This window comes from Pollachius pollachius (assembly GCF_949987615.1).
Source record: "Pollachius pollachius genome assembly, chromosome: 1".
NCBI lineage: Eukaryota > Metazoa > Chordata > Actinopteri > Gadiformes > Gadidae > Pollachius > Pollachius pollachius.
Window position 1 is genome coordinate 13,193,449 of NC_136934.1, and position 26,033 is coordinate 13,219,481.

Sequence of the window (26,033 nt, forward strand, 5' to 3'; positions counted from 1 at the left end):
ACACAAATTTGAAATTTCATTTTTTGCTTTAGGAAAATATTCTACTCGACCAATAATCGCACCTTAAACGGAAATCCCTTCTCAATATTGGGCCCTTCGGTCGGTGAAGGCTAGGTTATACATGAAGACTACTAAACAGTTAAATGCTAATGGGTAGAACATGAGATATACACAAAGAAGACATTATTTTTTTTCTCCCAATCATTAGGATGCTACTTTGTTTGCAATACATTATGATGTTGATTCCCCAGAAACAGAAAAGACCAACAAGCAGGCCTGCAGTTTGTTCGTTAGTTTGATGCGCTGCAAGTTGAGCCATCGTCTGCATCCAAATTGGCCCAGCGCTTCTTCTTTTTCTTGACGGAGGCGGAGACATAGGCCCCGTCCACACGGAGCCCATTTTTTGGTGAGTGCGTTTCGGCCGACAGTCCAGACGGAGCCGTCGAATCCGGTGCCCGAAACCGCAGATTTCTGAAACCACCCTCGGAGGTGGTTTCAAATCTATCCGGACCTATGCGGTTTCGTGTTAGGATTCGTGTGGACGCCTGAAACGCAAACGTTCACGTCATTAGCCCCCCACCAGCTGGGGGACGTTGGAGTTGCGTTGAATTTTTTTTTTTTTGTATTCTTTTTGTAGCTTTAAATAAAGCCCCTTGATGAGTTGAATTACTAACTGTACATTAAAAAGCATTTCTGCTCAATTTAAAAGATTGAATCTCCTCGTGACCATCACGACCTCGGGGCCATAGGCCATCAAAACTAGGGCGGCGGCTGCCTATGTGATATGAGTGGAATCCACGGGCCTTTGGACCTAAATAACTAAAAAGGACGTGAAACAAAACAATTCTACCAGTGCCCAATTATATGGTCTATTGGTTTGCCTTCACCTCCTGTTGCACCTCGGACACACTCTGCCCCACACAGTCCTCCTCATGGCCTCACGCAGCGCCGGACTGCCCCACACGTACACGGCTGACGTGCACACGGCGCTGAGGCGCGCCAATGTGGCAAAGGGATTAAGGGCCTCGTTTACGAAATTCAACCCCATTCCGAACATAAATCTCAATACGATGTTGACGAATGAGGGTATCCACAATAGCAAAAAAATGACAACCACAAAAAATATAATTTTTAAGGATTCTTTCTTGCTATCTCTCTCTGCGCTCGGGGGGTCTCGCTCAAGCTGGTATTTGGCAACAAAGAACAGTTTTATAGTCATGATTACTTTGGTGAGTATCACCAGTTGCAGCGAGAGGATGCTAAAAACAAACAGATCCGTCGCTTTCGAGATGGGAATCATATTTCGAGCGAGTAGATGGGCAAAGTTATACAACCAACAATACACATTAATTCCCACAACAATGTGTTTCGTTACGAAGCGGCTGTAAATAAATGGATAGCAAACTGCAAAATATCTGTCAAACTGTGCGAACAAAAATGTAAGGATGTTGACCCCAAGAAATGAGGGTAAGACGTTATATGTGCCATTTCTCGGAGGATATCCTTCGTATACATCAAACAAACCGAGGTAGTACACCGAAAAGCCAACCAGCGTATCACAAATGCTAGTGTTCACCATGAAAATAAACCTATTTTGAATGCGAAGTGTTTTTGTTGCCAATATTCCGATTGTTACGGTGCCAGATAAGAGGACAGCTGCTGTGCCAAGCAACAGCTGGAAAATAAAGATGAGGTAATCCAGAGGACTGTCAAAATCGACTGCAAGAGGCACACCCCATGCGTCTGTGATGTTGAAGCCTTGCAGCATCGTTTTGGTGCGTGCTGCCGATGTAAAACCGATTGTTTTTATACTGCATTTTCTCTGGAGAGCTCATGTTCTGTTCTACGTCGTTTTCCACCTCTTGAAAGCTTGAAACAGTTAGTCCATAACAATATACCGAGCAATATGCCCTTCATTGTGTATTTACTCAGTGTGTATTTTTTGTAACTTCTGTTGGAATGCATAATACAATTTGGATTTCAGAGGATCCTTTTCATGGTCGAAGCCAACATAACTTTGGTCAAAATATACGAGGATAACGAGGACAATTTGTCGGATAAGACAAATGTATTCAATAACACGTTAGTTAGTGAAGCCTATTAAGATGCAATTTTGTCAGTGGCGTTTCTAGGATTAGAGTTTTTTGATAAACAAGCTTTATTTTTATGCTTCATGTACTCTGGCACCTTATGTTAAAATGCATGTTCAATCATGGAAATGTGGACCATTGAACTGTTGTAATGCAAAAACGGTTGTTAATTTCCAGATTAATTCGCAATGGTTAAATCAACTGGATGAGAAAAGTAGGGTGCTTGATTATTTGAAATGTTTATCAGTGTTGTTATTTTAAAGAGGATGTTTAATTTTTAAAAACTGGGAGAGGCTAATATTTTCTATGATGCAATGATATTCATTTCATTTGCAAAAACATGAAGATGAAGAGCCAGGCCTTCTTCAATTTAAGAACCTGTAAGTTGATTTTTACTGCTTTCCGCCCTCATATAACATTCACTAAAATAAAAAAGGCTTGTTTTGTAGCCTATGTTTTGTTGCAATTGCTTATATTCATTGGATAAACTCAAATTGTATATGCCTTTACAGGCTATTTAATTGCTAAGGTAGCTAAAAAGCATATTACAAAAAAATAATGCACCCCATCGCTATTCAAAAATGGCCCTTACAAAGAAAAGGTGGTCGACCCCTGCCGTAGTGTGTTTATATGTAAAGGCCATGTTACAGCGGACCATGGGTGATAGCCAGGGCTCCCTTCATGGTCTCAAATTGAAGGGTCTGGTTCGTTTTACTCATATTGACTACTTCTATATGAATACGGGTATTCAACTCTAAACGTATAGCCTATGTTTGGACTCGGAGGCTCTGGCCTAACAGGAAGTGATGGGATTGGTGGGGGATTTAAACAACCCACCATTTATGGGAGCCTAGTATGACTTGCCCTATATAGGAAAGGCTTTCAAACCATCATCAAATGTTCCATATAAACACATTGGAAACGCAAGCCGTTGCTATGAATCAGTTCGCCTGTGGACATGTTTTTCAACTTTGGGGTCGAAAGGAGCCTGAACCATGGCCCTTATCTTATTAAAAAAGTGAATGTGCACTTCGCTCATAACTTTTTTGTTATGAAATAGAGGTCTGATATGCGGAAAGGTGTATGTTCATAGTTCTAGGAAAATGTTCAGCTCAAAAAATGTTGACAGTATTGGTGCATTAGACATAAATAAGATAGAGATTTGACTGCATTTCCTTTGGAAGAGTAATATGAAAAACATAAATGAATTCATTGTGTCAAATAAACGTACTTAACCTATTTGTGCCGGCTGCTGCGCGGCGTAACATTGTATCTACTAGATACAATGTTGCGCCGCGCAGCAGCCGGCACAAAGCTTCGTTCTCTTTCACTGTGTCTGGTTTTGAGTACCTATGGGCTCAGCCTGCCAAATCACATAACTATAAATTAGCAAGTGCAATAGTTGTAAATCTTCATCTAGGTTTGTGTAAATTACACTTTACATATTAATTGTCAAAATCACTTATGTACGCACAACTATTTGTTAAAGAATAACACTCACAGGTATATTGACAAAAATTCGACTGAATGGGAGGTCAACACAACAGCATATCATCCATCGATTTATAATAATATAATCATTGATGTCAACGATGATTTAATCCGACCCAAAAGGTGAGGGCAAAATGAAATAGTTCGAGTTAAGCATAGCTCTCTCTTGCACATCGAACAGACACGGGTAATACAATTATTATTAGACTCCATTCATCCACTCACGGTGAGCATAACAGAGGTTGCGGTGTTAAATATTATCTTTCGATTATCTTTCGATTATCTTTCGCCGGCAACAAGGACCGAGCTTGTTGCAAACAGTATATGGAAAGTGAAGACGAAAAAATCTTCGGGACTGTCAAAGTCTACGGACAAAGGAACAGAGGTATTGGAATGTCTTGGAATGTTTAAGAACATTGTCTACAACGAAGATGAATAATATTTTACACCCATAGCGTGGTTAGATTCTCAGCCCCGCCTCCTCCCCCTTTGCAGTCAACCAATGAGACCAAAGGGCCCTTATTTTGAACCTAATGGCTGGTTCAGACACGATTCTCAGATACGCACGCAGATCAGATGGGTCAATTGACCATACGCGTTCTCAATGTAATTGCCTTCCACTACATATTTTATCTGAAATAATTTCTAGCTTATCTTATTTTTGGAATGAATGTCTGTTTCAGATCAGACTTAAATCAAAATGTCACATATTTAAAATATAAGTAGCCTACTGAAACTTTTCAATTATTAGCCCATGGTTTCAGACATTATTTGAAGCATCGATCCTTCGTATCTCAGACTGATTAACTTATATTCGTTTATTTTGCCAAATGAAATCATTTCAACATGAATAGTCATATGTGTTTTATCCAATATTTGCTCTTAATAACAACTGCATATACAAAGTTAATATATTAATTTGCATAGGGCTAGCTTTATTCAATTTTGTATTTCCACACATGGGAAAAAGCTTGTGGAAGTAATTCCACAATTCATTGACCAAGACCAGAGTGTGTCGATGTATATTCATACATTTAAATGCATAGCTCTGTTTGTGTGCGTTATCCCATTGTGATTCATTCCATTGCGTTTCATCCCAATTCTGTTGTTAGAGAGGGAAACAAAACAAAGCAAAAGCAAGATAAACGAGTAAGCAATGTCCAAACAACATGAATGGACAACAATATAAACTACATGGTGAAGCTTAGGACGACATTTCGTCCCGATGTTTTCATCCATTTACTATTCTTTGGAGTCTTTTTGGAATAAGTTCACTGCCTTGACTAATTCATTGATGATTTTGTCACGTTTAGAATGTAAACAGGTTTTACAAAATTATTCAGTACTCCTATAAAATCTATCGGCCGTACATTTACGCATTTGCATGAATGGTCTGAACCGTCGTTTTAGACTGTGCCCTATGAACACGCAAGTTAAACGGAAATATATGAGCACCGCTTTGGCAATCCCATCATAAAAATACAAAATGTGACATCTATCTTCCATTATCCTCAAAATCTTGAGGATTTGCAGGTATGGGCCCTTACCTCCGTTTCGGACAAACTCTTCGCCACACAGTTCTCCACACTGCCTCTCGCAATGCTGGGCTGCCCCAGATGTACAGCGCAGGAGTCACCAATGCATTCAGACGTGCCATAATTGCAAACAAGTTTGTAGCTTCGTTTCTAAACCGTAGTCCCTTTCTAGTAAGCTGTCGTACAATAATATTGACAAAAGACGGGCTCCACAATGACAGGAAACATATTACAACAAAAACAATGATGCGTAACGACTCCCGCTTGATATCTCTGTCAGCGCTTGGCGCTTCCCGCGCCAACTGGTGCTTGGCTATAACATATAACTTAATAGTCATCGCAACTTTCGTGAGGACTATGATCTGAAGAGTCATTACACCAAAAGCATTTATTTCAGCCGCTTTTGAGATGGGTACCAGGTTCTGTGCCGCCACAATAGTATAAGTGTAAATCCAGCAAAGACAACAAATTGCAATTACAAAAGATCGAGTGATATATCGTTTGTAAAAGAAAGGATGGCACACGGCAAAGTAACGGTCAAACTGAGCAAAGAGGAAAGTTAACATGTTGACCCCTAGAAACGAGGGCAAAATATAATATGTTCCGTTTCTTGAAGGGTAACCCTCTTGGACATCAAAGAGGCCTAGGTAGTAAACAGACAGCCCCGTGAAGGTGTCGCCGATGCTCGTATTTAACATGAAAACGAAGCGATTCTGTGCTCGGAGCACTTTTGTGCTGAATATTGCAATGACAACCGAACCGGCAACAAGGACCGAGCTTGTTGCAAACAGTATATGGAAAGTGAAGACGAAAAAATCTTCGGGACTGTCAAAGTCTACGGACAAAGGAACAGAGGTATTTGAGAGCATCGTGGCTCTCGGCCAGAGCTGGAGCCACAGTCCAAACCTTTGCCCAATTTATAGATCACATAGAACACTTAGATATAGGAGAAATCACCGTCCCTTGGGGTAATCTCCAATCAGTGCGCACCTGTCGACGCCCATCGACGCCTCTCGACGGAATCGAGAGTTTGGCTGAAAACGAGGGAGGCATCTGATTGGCTACAGATAGTTCCTTGTTGAAATGCATTTGTGAATCCAGCCACGCCAGGAGAGTCTCAAAAATCCACATATAAATACAGACCAGTTCAAACACAAATGCAAACAAGTTTACAAATGAAAAGCGTCTTGTAAATTCAAGTTTAACAGTTTGTACATAAATGTAACAACATCCAAATACATTTTGATGAAAATTGCAAATATTTTTTAAATTAATATATTTATGGATTTATATTACATTTATTTCAAACAAGACACATTTGTGTGTGGATCAGAAATGTGTTTGTGAAACTTATTTTTGTTTATGGATTTATTTTACATTTATACATACCGATATCCATTTGTGTGTGCATTGAAATGTATTTGTGAGAAGAGGGTAATTTAAATATAAATCACAAAATACATTTGTGAATCCTTCTCTGTGCATTCATTATTAATGAGACTGTTCTGACCCCATACAAGTAGGCTATGTGTTTTGGCAGCTTTAACCGGGCAGCCATAAACTTAATTCCGTTGGTATTGCACATAATTGTATGACATCTATGAGTATTGTTGCGTGCCGCACATATTAATATATATTAATTCGCTGTTTTGATCCTAGATGTAGTTCTACATGCTTGTCTACAGGCTTGAAATCACGGTGAGGTGAGGCCAGTCATCTAAACGACGCAAAAGCAAACTTTTTGAACATGTACGGAATTGGACCACTAGGTGGCATTAATAGCTCTGATTTCGACATGATGCACAAGGGCTCTTTACACATTTCTGAACTGGTTAATCTTTAAATATTATGCCATATGGAAAGCTATGGAGCCAGTATCCTGCAATAATTCAAACCTGAAAAAAAAGGTTCAAAGGCTTGTAAATCTGGGTTTGAAAACTCAACACCTTGTAAAAAAGGTCTGCCAATGATTGCCAATGATATGCGAACGATACTTTCTCGTGCTTACGAGCCACTTTCTCGTGCGCTCGACATACTCTCTCGTGCGCACAACATACTTTCTCGTGCTCACGAGATACTTTCGCGTGCGCACCAGATACTTTTTCATGCTGACGAGAAACGTAAATTTTTTTTTGTATCCCATGTCCCTTTACTGGTTCCGTAGGTTCCTTACCCAGCCATGGTTCCAGAAAATGGCAAACAAAATCAACCGCGCAGGTCGCTTGTTATTCTTGTCATCGGCAAAGCACTGTCAATCACGCACAGCCCGGTCAACGCCACATGTGATTGGAAAGTACGTCAGCAGAGAGCAACCAATAGGTTTAGAGCCAAATGGTCCCGCCCCCAGGAACGTTTTTTTTTTCCTTTTTGCAGATCCACGATTTCAGACCTTTGAATGTCAGGAGTTTCAAAACGAATGCGTGACAGAACACTGCCAATAATCACGTGACTCAAAGCTTGCGCCTGTGTGGTCAAATCTCTGAAAAGTCAGTGCTGAAAAGTCAGTTCTGAAAAAATACATTGCAATGGTGTAAATTTACACCTTTACAAGTTTTTAAAAATAAATATTCAACCTTTCAAACGTATTTCTCAATGTATGAACACCTGTTTGCAGAATCCCATTTACAAGGTTTCAAAACCGGAAAACAATGAAATACACTGTTAGAACAGTACCAGATTTGAAACTCTGCAAATGCGCTGGTGACATTTTTTAAACTTTGAAAATGTGTTGGTGAAAATGATGAAGAAGATAAAATAGAACACAAAATCATGTTTGCAGATGTTTTCATTTTTTTTCAGGCTATAATATCTTTTTTCAGTGTTACAAAACCTTTTTTACAAGGTGTTGAGTTTTCAAACCCAGATTTACAAGCCTTTGAAACTTTTTTTTTTCAGGTTTGAATTATGGCAGGATACTGGCTCCAAACAAACGCGCCGTTTCGGTGTCTGTAGCTTTAATGCAAATGAGGAGGAGAGAGTTTTACCCCAAACGCAAGTTTTAGCCACTGGGGGACGATAGGCAGGCTAGGGAAACTCATATTAATGTTAGAAAATCTCATAAAGGGAGATTTTCATGCCACGGGACCTTTAAACTAATACGTTAAAATGTGAGATTAGTCTTTCAATTTAAGGACTTGTGAGGCCTACCACATTCGGATCATACAAACATTTAGGCCGGGCATTGATATGGCTTATGAAGGGCTTTTCATTTAATTCCATTCATTTTCTGGTCAAAAAATAATCTACGTAAAAGTGTGATTGATTGGTAAGAATGAACCCACTCTCCGGACATTAAAGTTTGTATAGGCTACAGCCGGACGTCTATCTTTGAAATCCATTTCAAAGATACGCCTAAATTCGTGCTGTCAATCGTCAAAGGGACTCAAGCCATTCACAGTCAACGGCATTTTTCTCATGTCATTTGGTTTCTATGCATTTTCGAAGCTATTAAGAACGGGGAACTCGGTATTTCGTGGCCCTCTTGCATGTATGCCACTTCACGTGGCCTGTTTTTCTTCAATAACTTGGAAATCCATTGGATGATGTTACCCCAATTGGTGTTTCCTTGCCTAGCCTGCTTGACTTGCTGAACCAAAACACATAAACCCCAGTAAGCCAGTGTTTGGCGATGTATTGCAGACATTAACACGCAAATACGTAGGCTATCGTATGTTTCTCGGTGTTCCTTTTCAGCGTTCTTCTGGCGACAATCATCATTTTTCACAAATATGAGTTTTCGCTGTCATGGGTGACAGCGACAGCCTATAGTCTGGTAATGTTTATGAACATGTATTTTATACCACGAAGATAAAGTATCTTTTACACCCACGTTAGCGACATTAGATTCGCAGCCCCGCCTCCTCCCCCTTTTCATTCAACCAATGAGCACAAAGCTTTACGCACGCAGAGCAGATTGGTCAATGTAATTTACTTCCACTACATATTTTATATGAAATGATTTCTAGCTTACCTTGCCAATCACCAAGTTATTTTTGGATTGAATGGTTGTTTCAGATCAGACTTAAATCAAACATGTCACACATGTTTGGAAGCCTTTAACGACGGGGAACTATTTTTCGGCCCTCTTGCACGACACATCACGTGGCCTCTTAGATAACTAGGGAATCCATTGGATGTTATCGTCGTTGTTTCCTTGCCAACCCTGCTCGACTTGCTGAACCAAAACACATAAAACCCAGCAAGCCAGTGTTTGGCGAGGTATTGCAGACATCGTCAAGCAAATACGCACAACGTCTCTGCGTAACTGCATCGATGAACAACCACAGTGTTCCTCTATCGCCCGTATTGCCACTCACAAGTTTTGGCAATGTGTTGGTGTTCCTCTTCAGCATTCTTCTGGCGACGACCATCATTTTTCTCAACTTTTCGGTGCTACTGTCCATTTTGATGAACAAATCGCTGCGCAACGAGAACCGTTTCATGTTCATGTTGAGCACCTGCCTGAGTGACATCTGCTCTGGGGTGTCTTATTATTATGCTGGTGTTCTCGACGTGAGGGACCACTACACCTCTCCCAATAGAACCTTCTACATCGCCCCTACATTCCTCGGGCTGTCATACATGGCCATAATCGCTGCTCAGGCAGACCGTTACCATGCGGTGGCTTCTCCTTTCAAATATTCCCAACGAATGACCAGAAACAGGACCCTTCTTGTCATTCTTGTTTACTGGGTATATGCCTTCGTCATTGTCGCTGTCAACAACCTAGTTCCAGTGGGGACAGCCAAACGAGTCACTGGCATCGGTTCGTTTTTGGGGAATATATTCACTGTCATAATTATGATTGGTCTGAATATCCGACTGTACTACATTGCCACGTTTCAGTTGATGAAGGAGCCGCCCTCCGCAGACAGGGATAGCAAACGCTCCTCGGTTTATCTCATTATTATCGTTGCTGTGTTTTTTCTAGGGGCCTGGTTGCCCATATTCCTTCACATTATCGTGTGTACTTTCATCGGCTCTACGTGTTATTCGTTTAAGAACGAAGGCACTGACCCCATTCGTATTCTGCCCCGCCTTAACGCTGTGATCACCCCTGTTCTGTATACCAGAGGTTGCACTGCGCTCAGAGAAAGTCTTTTCACCCACGTCTGGCGATCGTGCTGTCGGAGGTGAGAGTGAAGACTGTTTGCATTAGGATTATAGACCTGCACTGCCTTGTTTTACCACATGTTTGTCCAGCATGCGATAGAAGTGCATAGACAATACAGCCAAGGGACATTTACATTGGTTAATACACACATTTCGATAAACTAGTTGGACGAAAACTTTTGCATTCTGTATCCATCACTAATATTTTTGTTATTTATCTTTAAAGCATAAATCCCGGAATAAGAGGTCCAGGGCCCTTTAAACAAAATCTCCGCGGTCTACAGGATAAAGCCTAAAAAGAGTTAAAGGGACGGATGGTGAAGTGGATATCGAACAAATAAACATTCAGAATCAGAATCCATTTATCTCGATAGGCCCATTGGCCTTTCAAGCCTGTTCCCATTTAACTCACCCCATTCCAACATGTTGTAGACTAAAGGCGATGATGTGTTAATTCACACAGAGTTACAAATTACAAAGAGTTATTGTTTCCTTTATGTCACCTGAATTGCCTGACTAACCGTTCAGCAAAATGTGAATAACGCTCATGTAGTTTCTCTGAGGAGGAGCAGATAGGCTATGGTCCAAAAGAAGCGTTTATTTTTCTGTTTTTTCCCTTTCTATGTCGTCAGTCCCGGGGGTGCATTTCTCCCTCAAACCACAGCGTGTCAGGAGAACCCTTTGGCACGCCGCCATACCGTACACTGACCGTGGGCTATTCATGGAATGCCCCTGCAGCAAGAGGCTATGGACCATTTCCCATGATGTTTTAAAGGTGACAATAATGTAGGCCTATAGCCCGAGCGGTCAGGTAATGGTGATTCAAAATAAATAATAATACCATATATCTGATATATAGGCTGGTTTAGCTAATCCCAATGTGTGACCAAACACGGTCCACAACTGGAGCCTCTGATTAACGTTCCGCATTATATCTAAATTGTTCACCAGATGACGTGCAACTTGGCTAATGCGTGATGATAAAATAAAAACAAGTCATTGATAAAGGGGCCCGGGATGTTATCTCTGGATGCTCGGTGGTCTTCGTGAGGAGGAGCCAACACTTCCGCTTCCAACATCTGCAGCACACTGTTGGCTACCCTTGGATGCATTATTACTGGCTTCTACTAAATATGTATCTTGGATGTTAGTTGGTTACCAGGTCGACATTAAAACTTGATTTGGAATAAAATAAACATGCCTTGATTGACAAGGCCTTTACCAACAGTGCACGCGTCACTATGTTGTTATTGCCTAAATGTAGACGGTGGAAGGTGAATGTTTTGCAAGGAGGGGAGGCAATATAGCCTAGGCCTACCTATTTTCGAAATGCAATGGTTTTATGCTATTGTAGCATGTTTTGGCATAATAGTATTGATCGATAAATAAGGTTCACCCGAAATTTAGTAGATTAATTATGGAACATTTCATGAAATGTCGAGACATATTAATCCACCAAATAGCCTATATCCATTTATACCACGGGGATTAAATTTGTGAGCGATTGTAAACGAAGACAAGCTATTCCCACATCCCCCCCATTCATGAATAAATACTCAACCTATAACTTGTATTGCAGCGATTCTGTATGTAATATACTCCATTCTTCACCTGATATGTGTGATGAAAGAGATTGCGCTAAGAAATTGGCCAAACCCCCACGAATAGACCTGCACAGGGAGCGATGTTTTCCCTGCTCAACTCCGGGTTGGCTTCTATTCAAATTTGGGTCAGGGGTGAGGAAGCCTAACGTCATAAGCTTGCAACATGGCGTCCCGAAGGCTGTGAGATGAGCAAGAGGATGGTAAATTGAGAAAGATCCTACCGATGTATTAAGGTATGTATATCAAAATCGTTTTGCATCGCATTATTCATTGTTTGTAATATATTTCGTTGGAGTCGATTTCTTTGTCACTGAAGATCCCAATCATTTGCGCTACTTCGTTGTCTTTTTCATCGTGTGCCAAGAAAAAGGGTCTCCAGTGCTTGTGTTCTGGTGCCTCTCCTGGCTCTACCAGCCTGCCTGGCAAAGCTGCGAAAAAAAACCCTTTTCTGCATGTGTCTCTCGTGCTCAATCGTTTGAAAAGCATTTACATTGGCACGAACAGGGGGGATTTGTTTATGTTTTTGTGATACAACAAGTTAAGGAACGTTACGACGTGTATTTGCCAATGATTGCATTTGTAAACTACAGGGTGGCAGAGCGCAAGCGAAAGGAATAAACCTTCACCTTCTGGCGTTGCCGATAAAACGACATATTTTCCCTAAATAACAGTTTTTACTTTTTTAAGATACCAACGCCTTTGCTTAAAGCTAGATACGATTAACTTAAATTGTAATTCTACAGTATAACAATTAACAGTTTATTGTGCCGCATTGCATTTAATTAATCTACTAAAGTAACAATCGGACTACTGATAATAATCAACGTTACAATCGACGTTTCCGTTCTATCGGTGAGTGATTAATAGATGCTATAATTGAAACCAAACATCATGTTTTTATGTAGGCTATCTCCATACTTTGTCTTTAGCCAGGACTAATTGAGAAATGTGTCCCTTCTACATTGCTCCAATCTTAATTGAGACTCCTTCCTGTGATTCAAGAGTGTCTCTTCTATATTGGAGGTGAATGGTAGGCTACATGAGGCTATACCTGTGCTGGGTGTTGGATGAGTTCAGTTTGTTTTGCAAGAAAAATGACGTGTTTGTTTTTGTAATGTGGTAGGCTACTATCAAACGACAAGTGCGTTGGCCTGCCTCATTTTATTCGAATGCAGATTTGACATAAACGTTGGTGTTAATGTAGGTAATCTTCTAACATTGCAAGATAGGCTGATGTGTAAATGCAGCTGGTTTTTGACGTGATTCTGTTGTTTAAGTACCAAAGGGGAACTGAGATAATGAGTGACAAGAAGGCCAGTAGGCCAAATTTGCTTTCATTTGACTGTATAGGTTATGTAGGTTACGTTTAAGCAGCCAGAAGGCTACTGTGTTCTTTGTACTTATTGCACAGGGTTTGGTGTGTAATTTATCCAGAACCAAACAATTGAAGCTACATTCAATGGTTAAAACTGAAATTTGTTCCATGTTTGTGAATTCACAGAGAATAGTTAAGGGCTACAGTCAACAGTATACAGTACAAATAAGTCATACCATATAGTACTATTTTGAGCACTGTAGTATCAATAGCATTGAGTCAGAAAAATTAGGACATCCTTGATGTTTAGTCCCCCAAGCCTGATGGATGTGTATTTAAGTTGGCTAACCACACACAACTTCTTAGAAAATGGCCCCTTAAAGAAGTGCATAATCAATGTGTTTTTGTGTCATTTGAGTAGACCTCACCCAGTTCTGACGTTAGACTATTTGTATTTGTAGGTCTAGATAACTTTATGGAATTAGAGTGTTCATTCAATATTCTTTAATTCCAGTAATGTTTAGATAGAGCCACAATTCTTAAAAGACATTGCCTCAAATGAGAAACGTGTAACTTATTTTTAGCCTACGTTAAGTAGTAGGTGTATATGTCTTTTACTATTACTTTGGGATTTGTGTTAGTGTAGGTGACACTGTCACATCAAGCTGCAGCCCACCTGGTTCAACAACTTGCAGTCACTACAGTCCAGTAATGACAAAATGTAGCAAATCTCATGTGTCCATGTAGGTTTGAATGGGTGATGGTGGAGTAGTGTGTGTGTGTGGGTCCCAGTTAGTCTTGCCTATACCCTTTTCCCCTTCTATTCTCTGTAGCACACACACATGCACAGGCTCATTCAGTACCCCTGTATACATTGTGATGGAGGCTTACAGTCGAGGGTGGGGGCAGTGCTTGCAGTAAGAAGGGTACTTAGTCTATATGTTCTGCTGACATGTTGGACCGGGACTTATGGATTTTGCTAGCCTGAGGTATCCACACAGCCTGTCTGTCCTGCCCAGTTTGTTCCTTGGCAGTTGGGCCTTTTCAGGGGCCTAAGCACCTCGGGCAGTGTTGCTGTTGTTCTCTGAGGAAGAGAGGTTCTAGGAATGCAGCGGTGATAGCCAGGAGGGTGTGCTGTGTTTAAAGGTGGAGGGCAGGTGTGTGTGTTGGGCTGCGGTGCGGGGAGGGGGGGGCTAGCAGGTCTATAAAAGTGAAGGCTGTATCTAGAATCTAAACCCAACATGCCCTCTGTCCTTAACTCGGAACATTAGGCATTGCACTGCATTGCACTGGTCAGCAAGCTACTCCACTACTGGATGTTTCCATCGCAGCTTCTGTTAAGGTAGAATCTATATATTTTGAATGTTTATTTTAGAAAACATCAGATGTGCACTTGTAAAGTCGTTTCTTTGTCAGTCAGTTTATTAATGTAAATGCCTTGCTTGCTTGAAGTAGTAGGTATGCAGTTTGTTATTGAAGTGTGTGGGTGTGTGTGTGAGACCCCTCCCAGGCTAGCTGCACAGTGCTGGAACACATGGAGTTCAGCGTCACAAAAGACCCCCTCCCGTGAAGAAATGGGCCGGGTTCTTATCATTCCGCTGCACCCTGGGCTGACTACTGTTTGCGTTTTAACATGGCTTCCCTGCCCAATTGAGTATGGGCCCTAATAGGAATGGGCTCCAACCCGGTCGGGGCAGGGGCCACTGTAAAACGTAGTTACCCCCCAACCTTTCTACATGGGGGTCACCGCACCTGTTCACTAGCATTTATATTCAGCAATACTGTACAACTGAATATAACCTCACACAAGGATATCTTTTTCAAGGCAGCCTTGAAGAGTGGTCGGTTATTTCCTAAGAGATATGTCTTTTCACAGGAATAACTCACGAGAAATTCAAGAAATTACTCAATAAGTTATTACTTAAAGAAAGCTTTAAACACAGACATTTTTCCAGCAAGTTTATGTTGGAAACATCTTTTTGCATTCTGGCTTCACAGTAACCATGGTAATACTGTAGCTGTGGTTAATGACATGCATTGTCCTCCTAATTAAAAGAGAAGGGAATAGGATCTCTAAACATTGCAGCAACCTTATGTAAAACAGAACATCATTGTCAACCTACAGCCGTAAGCTAGGTTGAAATGAGCTCCGAGCTGGTCGCTAGGTGTTTGTATTTCAAACTGGCTGTGTACCATCCCCCTACCCCTTCCCCCATTCCGTGTGAGTGTATGTCTCTGCTCATACACGATGCGTACATGATGGACTGGCTCTATGTTCCTGTCTGCTTTTGAATATGACATGCATTCATATTTTCTTTCTCTCCTATTTCTTTTTCCACCCATAAAACGTGACTTTTGCATTGCAGCAGCTGACTACATACTCCTAAACAGTCAAACGTCATAAATAATAGAAATGTGTCAATCATTTTTTTTTCCCTAGTCTTCCCTAGAGTTTCCCACTATATAGCAGAAGGGTGTGTTTATTTATTTTTTTCACTGGTTATTGCGCCACTGGACTTTGCCTCACCTCTGGTCTGTCAGTCCCCTCATTGCGCTCATCTCTTGCAGTCACCTTCACCTACTCATGGTTTAGTGAGATGCGTACAACACCTTGCCATTGTTTGCCATTCTCATATCCTTAGTAATAAGATGAGTAAATGAAGTAAGAGGCAGAACACTTTGCCTAGCTGAGTAACCTCTCTTTTATTTGAGGTAGCCTTGCATTAAGGCAGTGCTCGGGGCAATGTTGGCTCTCATGTTAGGCTTGCCATCATTAAACGAAAGATCAACATGGCTAGGCCTATGTCTCGTCATAGCCATACCTCCTTCTGTAAGTGTGTTTAATCTGTAAAGGCCAAATGCAGCACCACTGGCAAAGTAGAATGTATGTAGATTCGTTAGTAGGTCAATATGTCTTTCAAATGTCGTTGCCACCCCCACTTCCCCACCCCAGTATGAAGCCAGGGTCTGTTTTCCAAAAGGTTAACATTGCGGGCAAGGTAAGGTGATCCTGTCCATGCACTTTGGGACAAATCTCCACTGGTCCCCGGCCCAGGCTTAGAGCCACCTGGGTTGGTATGCGGGGCCTTATTTGGTCGGCAGAATGTCCAGTCATTCCGGTGTCAATAATTCACCATGGCTCTCCTGACCCGCCGTGTTTCTCCCCTCTTGCCATCCGACAATAACTTCCCCTCTGGCTCTATAGGGAGGCAGAAGGGTCACAATTTCAGCAAAATCTGCCTTTTAATCTCAAGATTGGTACTTCTGAGATAGTGTGGATCTGCATTTTAGAAATTGCATTTCTCCAAAGTTGGTAGGTATGTTTACGGTAGACCTGCTGTTGACACGTGTTGCAGTGGATTCTTTTCTGTTCCTTCACCAGTTGCGAGGCCGATTCTCAGATGTCTGATCACCTCAGACTTTTGGGTGTCATTTGGGCAGGGCCCTAGTCCCTATCCAGACATGTTTCCTACTTGATTTGCAAGGGGCCTGGTCCAATATTTATTTTAGTTTTTTCAGTGCATCTCGTAACAAACAATGCAGAGGAACGGGCAGTGCAGAGGAATAAGAACTTGACACCGAAACCCTGTGATCCCAGATGCAAGTAGAGGTCTGGCTATATATCGTCTGCTGAGGATTTGTAGGGGAGACGGTTCCCTAGACAAGGAGCCTCTTTAAATTCTCTACCTCCTCTCGGTAGCAGAGCTCCAGAGGAAGCGTGCTGCTGTTGTAATCACTGGATTTGGACTGCAGTTTGATTGATGATCATTTCCTTGAAGTTTTGTTATTTTTTTCAATGTGATGGTTTTTATCTTGTTATGTGCATGTTATCACATAACATAATTTGACTACAAACCTCCAAATTCTAGTTGCATGCCCGTAAACTATATGACAAAGAAATGTTCCCCTTCATATCTTTTTAGTTTTGTGTGAAACGTCCATCCTCCCACATAATATACGTAACCAACACTGTATCTCACCTGATGTGTGTTGTCCAGCGACTCCTGGTCCTTTTTATCCGCCAGAAAGCAAAAGAACAAGCAAAACTCGGCAGTAGTACTCATGTGACTACATCCTGAGGACTGACAGGCATGGTGTTAACATTAGCTTCAGCAGATGAGGGTAGCTGGTGTCGACAGAAAGTTACGTCACTTTACGTGACGTATTTTTTATTGTCTTATACTTAAACAGTTTTACGTCAAACTGTGACTCTCTTTACTTGCAAAGTGATCTTCTATTTTTCAAACATTTGTAATTCATGGCACAATTCAAACGGGATCAAATAATGATTTGTCCATCACAGACTACTGTACATATTTATTTCTGAAATAGTCAAAACTAGCCCATTTCGATGTCCCCCATTGCATACGGAAGAGGAGTGACTTAGACGCTAATTCACCTTGGTCAGAGCCTTTAGTGCTCATATTGTATCCATAGTGGTAAACTGCTTTCATATAACCTATAATTATCAGTGTGATGTATATTTTAAATTCATCTCAATAGAAGTCTGCACTACAAGCCAATGCTTAGTCTCACTGTAGTATCTGTAGCTTTTGATACCATAAAGGTTTGCAGTTTTATCGCAGCAGTTTAGTTTTGGAAACCAGCTTTCTCCGAAAGTTTGGCTTTCTTTTAATTATCGAACAAGGTTACAACCTCAAACAAATGTGTCCACAACTTAAAGAACGCACCAAATGCACAACCACTTAACATAATCCACCTCATCCCCAAACTGCCATTCGCTACACAATTTTACACTTGGATTAAAAAGTAAAACTCCATTATAATTTAATCCTCTTAATGCATAGGACACCTGGTTAAATAACATAAGCTTGTCTTCACTAGGCTATATGAGGCTGAGGGTTGGATGGCTTTATCACAAGCATTCCTATAGGAAATCTCTCCGTATTTGCGTCGTAAATGATGGATAGTTGACACTATTTTGTTTGTATAAATATTTTCTTGCACGTTTATTCGTTACGTGCCTGACGTAAAAGGACATTTACCTGACCAAATCTTCCGTTATCGTGTTTTACTAACGTTTTTCTTCACGACCTCCGACATGATCTGTGATCGGATTCTAAAGTTCTGACCGCATGTAACAACATACATTTTCCGGAACCATAATGATTGAACAGACGAGAGAGACACCAGGGTAGCCTTCTTCACATTATTAACCATCTCTTCAGGGCTTCCCTGGCCTCCCGTTGCGTCTTCCCCACATCCAAACACCCATGCCTTCCTGGGTTTCGGTGAATGCCAAACAACGACAATAGGCGAAATGGCCAGATGAAGGTGGTGACACGCAGATGCCCTCGACTGGAGAGAGGCTCTGCATCCAGGAGGGATGTTAAAATTTCCAGGCCCTTTTTGTTTTTTTATGAAAGCTGCAAATATATCGTAGTCACAATGACAAATATTTATTTTGCCCATATCGCCCACCCTCAAATCAAAACACCTCAAACTATGAATGATAAACACAGCAAGCTTCATTTGTCACGGGCTTAATGTTGGCCATAGGTATCCTAAATGTCTCTATCTGGCGAGAGGTTGCCCTGTCTGGCCTCAGGTGTAACGGCTGTAGTGCACATTCGTTCTGTCCTTGGCAGTAGTTCTTCTCCCTGGCCAATCACAATGGTAGAGAGTGGTGGTGGGTCTACACGTGTCCCACCCTAGCTGCATATAGATCAGCCATAATCCATTAGCAGCTCCCTGGAATCCAGCCGGCACAGAACAGCACAGGAGGGGCCAGGGGGTGAGTGTGGGTGTAGGGAGAGAAGGGGGGGGGGAATGAGAGAAAGAGGTTGGGTATGGAGGAGGGGAGTAGGCTTTTGAGCAGGCCTCTCTATTCCGAGCCCAGCCCCCTTTTTACGTTAGCCTGTAGAAAAACACTTGAAACACCCACCTTCCCCCCCATAGTGTGTGTGTGTGTGTGTGTGTGTGTGTCTTGACTGATATACTGCTTCCTGGCTGGCATCATAGTAGAGGCCATTCTCACCCACTGCCCTCAAGCTGAGAGTTGGCCAACCTTTAGCACATACTGCGTTTTAACTGCTGCTTTGGGATGTGTGTGTGTGTGTGTGTGTGTGTGTGTGTGTGTGTGTGTGTGTGTGTGTGTGTGTGTGTGTGTGTGTGTGTGTGTGTGTGTGTGTGTGTGTGTGTGTGTGTGTGTGTGTGTGTTTTCTTTTTTTTAAGAAAAGCTCTTTGTGATTCGCTGCGAGATGCAGGCTTCAGTTTGAGCCATTCCTGGGATGTGTCTGCATGAACCTTTAAGAGGCTGGTGAAGGAGGGAGAATGAAGGTGAAAAGAGAGAAGCAGAGAAGAGAGGGGGAGGGGAAGGCCATGGGTAGATGTGTCAGAGCAGAGGAGGCAAGCCCAGGCCTGGCCTGATGGTAATGGTCACTGCAGTTGATTGTATCAGTCAACCGCCTGACTGTTGCCTGCTTTTATATAACTAGACTATTTTGATATCACTGTATCAATAGCATTGTATCACTCAAACCTAATTTGGAATTGTTTGACTCGGATCAATGACTGATAGCGGTGGAGATGTCAGGTTTTCTATGTATGCAGCAACTGTGGTAATTCAAAGATTAAAGATAAAGCATTGACCAAAGTGTAAAGCGGCCTTCTAGATTAGCAAAGAGCCATGTCCAGCATCCTTGGAACCTTTTGCAAAAGTGTGTGTGTGTGTGTGTGTGTGTGTGTGTGTGTGTGTGTGTTTGTGTTTGTGTTTGTGTCATTTAATACATCAATTCAAAATATACGTAATCTTGCTCCGGCTTGCAGTCCAAATAGAAAAGATAGTAGATAATGTGTGATTGTAGCCAGCTGTCAAATGTATCTTGTTTTTCGAAGAATGTAGGCTTATGTTTGAAACGCTAATGTTTGTTGTCTGGAAAACCTGAATGTTTTTTTGTTAAACCAAGATGGGCCATATGTGTTTTTAAAATGCAAATAGGACACCGCTTTTTACTTGGTTTAGCAAGTGCTCTCGTCTTTCTGAAACATGTTAGGCAAGATTGCTATCAGCCAATCGCTAGGTTGGCACAGGACACAGGTTGCCAGGATTTGAAAGCATGTAGCAGCAAGTGAGGGCATAGCCCTCTGTATCTAATCTCTTTAAAAACGCTAACATTATTCTTGGGTAATCAATGTAATGCTTTTTCCAAAAAGAAAAAGCATTACAGCATTTACTTCTTAAGAAGTTTGTTTATTTCTCTACAAAAAGAGAGGTTAACACTTCATTTGTACATGCTGCGTAACTGGACTAGAACTATGTGGCCTTATTCTGTAAATGAGGGCTCCTGTAAGATCAGATGGTGCTGCGGTCGCTATCTCGGGGGCCACACCCTCTCCTCTTCCCTCGGCCTCAGCTCCTGTGTAGTTTTACCTGCTCAGGTGTCACCTAATCCCTCCCCCCAGCCTTGCAGTGCCACTGACCCCCCCCCCCCCCCCCCCCCCCCCACCCCCCAGACAATAGGGCAGGGCTGACATTACCATGACCTAATAGAGGCTATCTTGGGCTGAGCCTGCAAATAGGGCACCCCACTGAAACTAGAGATACGCTGTGGAGATGGAGGCGGGTGGGACTGCCTTGAAAAGTTGCTATTTTACCCCTTTGTATCAACCCTTGTGGCTTTTGTGCCAAATCCGTGGCCCTGTCTACAGTTCAGAACACGATACATTATTGTGGTTGTTTTGCAAGGATTGAGGAGAGAGAAGAACGGATCTGTATTATTCACTGAAAGTTTTCCCCTTTCTTGCTTCAGCCTACATTGTTAATGAAGATACACTTTTCTCACAGAATGTTGTATCAGATTTTAAAATAAAAACAATTCTCCTGTTACCCAATATCAACATGTTTCTTTTCTTTCACTACATTGCTTTATTTATTTTTCCAAATACTTAATTTATTTTTCTCTTTCAGCTTTAGGTGGTGTTCGTGTAGGAAGAGAGCAAGAGAGGGAGATACAGAAGGAAGGTGGAAATGGAACTGCCAAATCATGCCAAACAATTGCTGCTGCAACTCAACCAGCAGAGAGCCAAAGGCTTCTTGTGCGACGTTATTATTGTGGTGGAGAACGCGCTCTTCCGCGCCCACAAGAACATCCTGGCGGCCAGCAGTATCTACTTCAAATCCCTGGTGCTCCACGACAACCTCATTAATCTGGACACGGAGATGGTTAACCCCTCTGTGTTCAGACAGGTCCTGGACTTCATCTACACTGGGAAGCTCCTTTCATCCTCGGAGCAGAGCAACGAGCAGAACTTCAGTGCCCTCTTAACTGCAGCAAGCTACCTCCAGCTTAATGACCTCGCAGCGCTGTGCCGAAAGAAGCTCAAGCGCAATGGCGGAAAACAGTTGCTGGGTAAACCCTCCACTCCAGGCCCAAACAGCCGCTCACGTCTCAACAACCAGCGCCTTTCTTCTTCAACCCCCTCTAACCACTATCCCCCAACCCCTTCCGATGCTGATCAACCACAGCCAGACGAAGGCCTTCGGGAAAAGCTCTCGGATGATGAGATGTTTGTTGGCAGCTCGGGAAAGAATGGTAATGGGGGCAATGGCGGCAGTAATGGCAACCTCAGCAGTGGAGCCAGTGCTGGGGAGCCGGACCACGGCCTGGACTTGTCCAAAAAGAGCCCTCCCTCTGCGGGTACAACCACTGATGCCCTTAGCCCACACAGCAACTCCCAAGAGTCCCCTCAATCTGCCTCAGTATCCACAACCAACAGTGCCTCACTGGATGACTCCTCGACAACCCTACCAGGCTTGGATGCCTGTGGCCAAGAGCCCATGGAGCTCACTCCTAACCCCAAAGCCCCTGAACAAACTGGTTTTGAACAAACTCAAACCCAGGCAGACGGCCCAACACCCCATAAAAAGTCCCGGCAGGTGTCTCGCAAGAAGGAATGGCCGAAAAAAGATGCGTCCGGGCTCAAGTCTGAAGACTATGAGAGGCCCCTAGTTAACGGGGTGATTGTGGGTCCGAAGGAGGGCCGTTCCTCTAGCAGTGGTGCTGGAGCGGGCAGTGGCAGCAGCTTCGCCTCTGACCAGTCCTTCCAGTGCAAAGAGGAAGAAGACGGTGGCGAGAATGGGCAGGACCACACAGACGATAGCGGGCAAAGCGAAGGTGAGAACGTGGGAGGCACCGGAGGAGGAGGTGGCGGCGGCAAGGGCAAACACGGCGCCAACTACGTATACCGCCAGGAAGGGTTTGAGCCGGCGTTCGGAGACAACCTGTACGTATGCATCCCGTGCGGCAAGGGCTTCCCGAGCTCCGAGCAGCTCAACGCTCACGTCGAAACTCACACCGAGGACGGGCTGTTTGTCAAAGAGGAAGGCGGGACGACGTTTGTTAAGGAGGAAGACGAGGACGAGGCCGAGGACCTCTCCGCCCCGGTGGGTCCCTCCAACTTTGGCGGCACTGAGACTCGCCCCTTCAGGTGCACCATCTGCGGAAAGAGCTACAAAGACCCGGCGACGCTGAGGCAACACGAAAAGAGCCACTGGCTGACCAGGCCCTTCCCGTGCAACATCTGCGGCAAAATGTTCACCCAGAGGGGAACCATGACACGCCATATGCGCAGCCACTTGGGGCTCAAGCCGTTTGCGTGCGAGGAGTGCGGAATGCGCTTCACTCGCCAATACCGTCTGACGGAGCACATGCGTGTCCACTCCGGGGAGAAGCCCTACGAATGCCAGTTGTGTGGGGGGAAGTTCACCCAGCAGCGCAACCTCATCAGCCATCTGAGAATGCACACCTCGCCCGCTTAGAAACGCATCAAGCCAAAGAACTCTGGGGGGAAAAAAAGATATTGAAAGTACCTTGCTATATTTGACTTGTTTTTCCGTCATGTCAAGACAAGAAACGCACACACAAACACATTGACATGCATTCGCACCCATTTCTAAGTATTGATTCCAGTTGGAGCTCCAACCTCTGGCTAAGTAAATTATGTAGCTGCTGGCCAGAGGACGTTCTCGGGGGATAATGGGATCTATTTTATTATTATTATTATTATGTTCGAATCATGATTTCATCAACTACACCTCGAGTAACGTCCGTTTACCTCTCAGGAGATATGGAGGGGTGATGTACCACCACCCTCCCTCTCTAAATTCACCGGGCCACACTGGAGTGTCAAGGCATCTTCTCTGTGTTGTTAAGTCTGACAAATGTGAATGTTGGTACCGATGTTGAACCCCCCCCCCCCTCTCCTCTTGCCTCATACACTTTAGCAAGCGCCCCATCGTTGCCCATCTTGTGAGTCTTAACATCAAGTTAAGATTGATCCCTCACTGGATAAATTTCCAAATAAAACCCCCGTCTCTAGTCCTAGAGTTTATCTTGACCAAAAACCCATGCAAACATTACAGGCAATAATTTTAAAACTAACTATAGCTACAACCACGATGGCACTATGTCTTTGCTTTTTGTCGATGGGGATCTGTATGGAAGAGGAGTGCTGACCACGTTTGGGATCATCTCCCTGCTTTAAGTCCTAAAGAAGCTGGTCCTGTTGTGGGGTAACAGTGAATCAGATTTGAATACAGACAATAAATGTCCTCTGTACAGCTCTGTAGAGAGGGGTATCAGATTTAGATTTTTTTTATTTTTTTGCCTGCGAGACTTTCCAGGACTAACTCTGAAAACCCATTTGAGATACTGTTTGACTTTAAAGAACTTGTAGTGTTTCAATTAATGTTTTAAACTGGAAGGTCTTGGGGTGTTTCTTTTTGTGGTTAGAGGGTTTCAGGTTGGTTGGGGTGGGACTTAGTTTCATTGTGGGTTGGGGTTGACAGGGTGTGGTTAGACTGAACAAGGTTTTCAGTGGGTACGATTTTGATTAATTTGATTGTCTGTATAGCTTTCCTCCTTTCCCTCAGAAAAAAAGCTCTATTTCTAATAGGCTTGTGACCTCGCTACCTCTTGATTATTCTTACAAACTCAATGTTGATTAGTTTAAAGTTCTGATGTAATTAATTGTAAAAAATGTAGATTACGGTTACTTTTCACCTAATGCTTTAACCTGCCCATCTCTCATCACAGGTTTTTGATGCTTGTAGGTTTTACACATTTAAATGTTGTTTTTCTAGCTGTGGATTCTACTTGTCCAGACATACAGATAGCTTTTTGGGGTCCCCTGCTCAATGTACCCCACTTCAAAATGTACTGTAGTTTCCTAAATGGGGCAAATAGGTGTTAGTTAGTTTAGACGCACAGTGTTCCAAAGATCTTACGAATGTTGAGGAGAACAGAGCTGATTAACAAACAGTGCTAGACAAGTTCATAACCAAAGTTATTAAGAAAGATGTACTTAAGAGATATAACATACTAAATTATTTCACTTTTGATTATTTGTTTTGTTTTGTTTATTTTTGTTTTGCTGTAAAGAAAAAAACAAATTATGAATTATATTTTAAGTCCAGACAAGGAAATCCTCCCTTGATGGAATTTTGACCAATGACTCTTTGACCAATGAGAGTGTTTTGCAAGGAAAGCTTGTGCTGATTGGTGGGCCGGTAATTAATGTAAACTTTACAATGTGAGGAAACTGTAAAGTTGAAGACATGGTCTTTGAGCATGTTTTGTCTTTCCTTTGTATCTAGAGTCCTTATCACATTATATTCCCTGACTTAAACAAGGACTTATTGACATGTATGTTTTCTGTTCAGACCAAAAAATTAAAAAGAAAAAAAGATGGACAATATAATCAAAATTTCAATGTGAAGTTCAAGTTTGCTCTTTGGTTTTTTGAGCAAGACTTGTGAAAACTTGTAATGAAGAAGAGGGCCAGACGCACTGGACAGCTTGACATCTCGTTGGTTTACTGCAGAATCCATTTTTACTGACTAACCAGCCAATATCTGTTCAATAACAAAATGGTTGCATTATTTGTATCCATAGTTGACTATTTCATGGGGATTCTGCTCCCCCGAAATCTGTCCAGTGTATCTAAACTCTTACAGTTACAGTATGGATCATGAACATTCTCTACACATTTTTGGTATAGGCATTCCTCTATTATGTTGGTTTTAACGTTTTTTTTATTTCTATTTCTTCTTTGTCCTCATGTTATGGTCTGTGACATGTTTTATATGCTAGGGATGCAGCTACAGCTAAACAAGCACCACTAACCGTTGCAAGGTACCTGAATCCTGTACTCTCCAAAATAATGTTACTTTCTTATGTGGATGTCTTGCTGTAAAGCAGTTACTGCTTAGTGATTTGCATGGAACATCTTATCGTTTTTTTTTTTTGTTTTCACACTCCCAACTCTACCATACCTGGTTTCAAATTGTTATGTTTTGCTTGTGAGCTTTTACTGGCTTCAAAATAATCGAGTCCACAATGCATTGCCTACAAAGGTTATGTATTTGGCAGCACTCTGGCAGAACAGTGTAATGTCTGTAATGCCAAAGGAGTTTTTATTTCTTTGAAAACACGATCACTAGCCATTGCTACAAGAAAGGAGCATTGCAGCTGCAGTCGAATGCTTTACTTGTTCGGCATAAAGAAGAAAAACTAAGAACTTCAAACTGTGACCATTCTACTACTACTGCTCAAATACTTCAGGGATTGTTCCGCATCTGTGAATGTAGGACTCTCAGCTACATTTTTAAGACATAGTATTGTATGGATTTCTCTGTATTTTAATCATGGGAAAAACAAAACACTAGTTTCATATTTAAGACAAAAGGGGTTGGAAACTTTTTTCATCAAACACAAGGAGCCTTAACAAAGGCGAGGCAGCTTAACACAAGTCTACATTTTTGTTGATGACACATTATGTTCTGAAATGGTTGCGAGGTTGTACGAAGAACTACAGAAAAAAAGCTCATGCCCAAATCCACAAACTATTTTTTAAACCAAAGCAC

At 42.3% G+C, this 26,033-nt stretch overlaps 4 protein-coding genes across 4 annotated transcripts; 2 read left to right on the forward strand and 2 right to left on the reverse strand.

Moving 5' to 3' along the window:
• Positions 1–883: 883 nt before the first annotated feature.
• On the reverse strand, positions 884–1,768 carry LOC307073926 (uncharacterized protein; the record flags this gene model as incomplete). The annotated part of the gene is made up of 1 exon (XM_079733883.1): positions 884–1,768. The coding sequence occupies one exon, from the start codon at positions 1,766–1,768 to the stop codon at positions 884–886; it is 885 nt and encodes a 294-aa protein (XP_079590009.1).
• Positions 1,769–5,124: 3,356 nt separating this feature from the next.
• On the reverse strand, positions 5,125–5,985 carry LOC307073935 (uncharacterized protein; the record flags this gene model as incomplete). The annotated part of the gene is made up of 1 exon (XM_079733893.1): positions 5,125–5,985. One exon carries the CDS (start codon positions 5,983–5,985, stop codon positions 5,125–5,127), a length of 861 nt encoding a protein of 286 aa, XP_079590019.1.
• Positions 5,986–9,388: 3,403 nt separating this feature from the next.
• LOC307079321 (uncharacterized protein) lies at positions 9,389–10,252 on the forward strand (the record flags this gene model as incomplete). The annotated part of the gene is made up of 1 exon (XM_079741579.1): positions 9,389–10,252. One exon carries the CDS (start codon positions 9,389–9,391, stop codon positions 10,250–10,252), a length of 864 nt encoding a protein of 287 aa, XP_079597705.1.
• A 1,750-nt stretch (positions 10,253–12,002) lies between these two features.
• Positions 12,003–23,886, forward strand: hic2 (hypermethylated in cancer 2). The gene is made up of 2 exons (XM_079733540.1): positions 12,003–12,065; positions 21,078–23,886. Exon 2 carries the CDS (start codon positions 21,138–21,140, stop codon positions 22,926–22,928), a length of 1,791 nt encoding a protein of 596 aa, XP_079589666.1. The 5' UTR covers positions 12,003–12,065; positions 21,078–21,137; the 3' UTR covers positions 22,929–23,886.
• Positions 23,887–26,033: the final 2,147 nt, after the last annotated feature.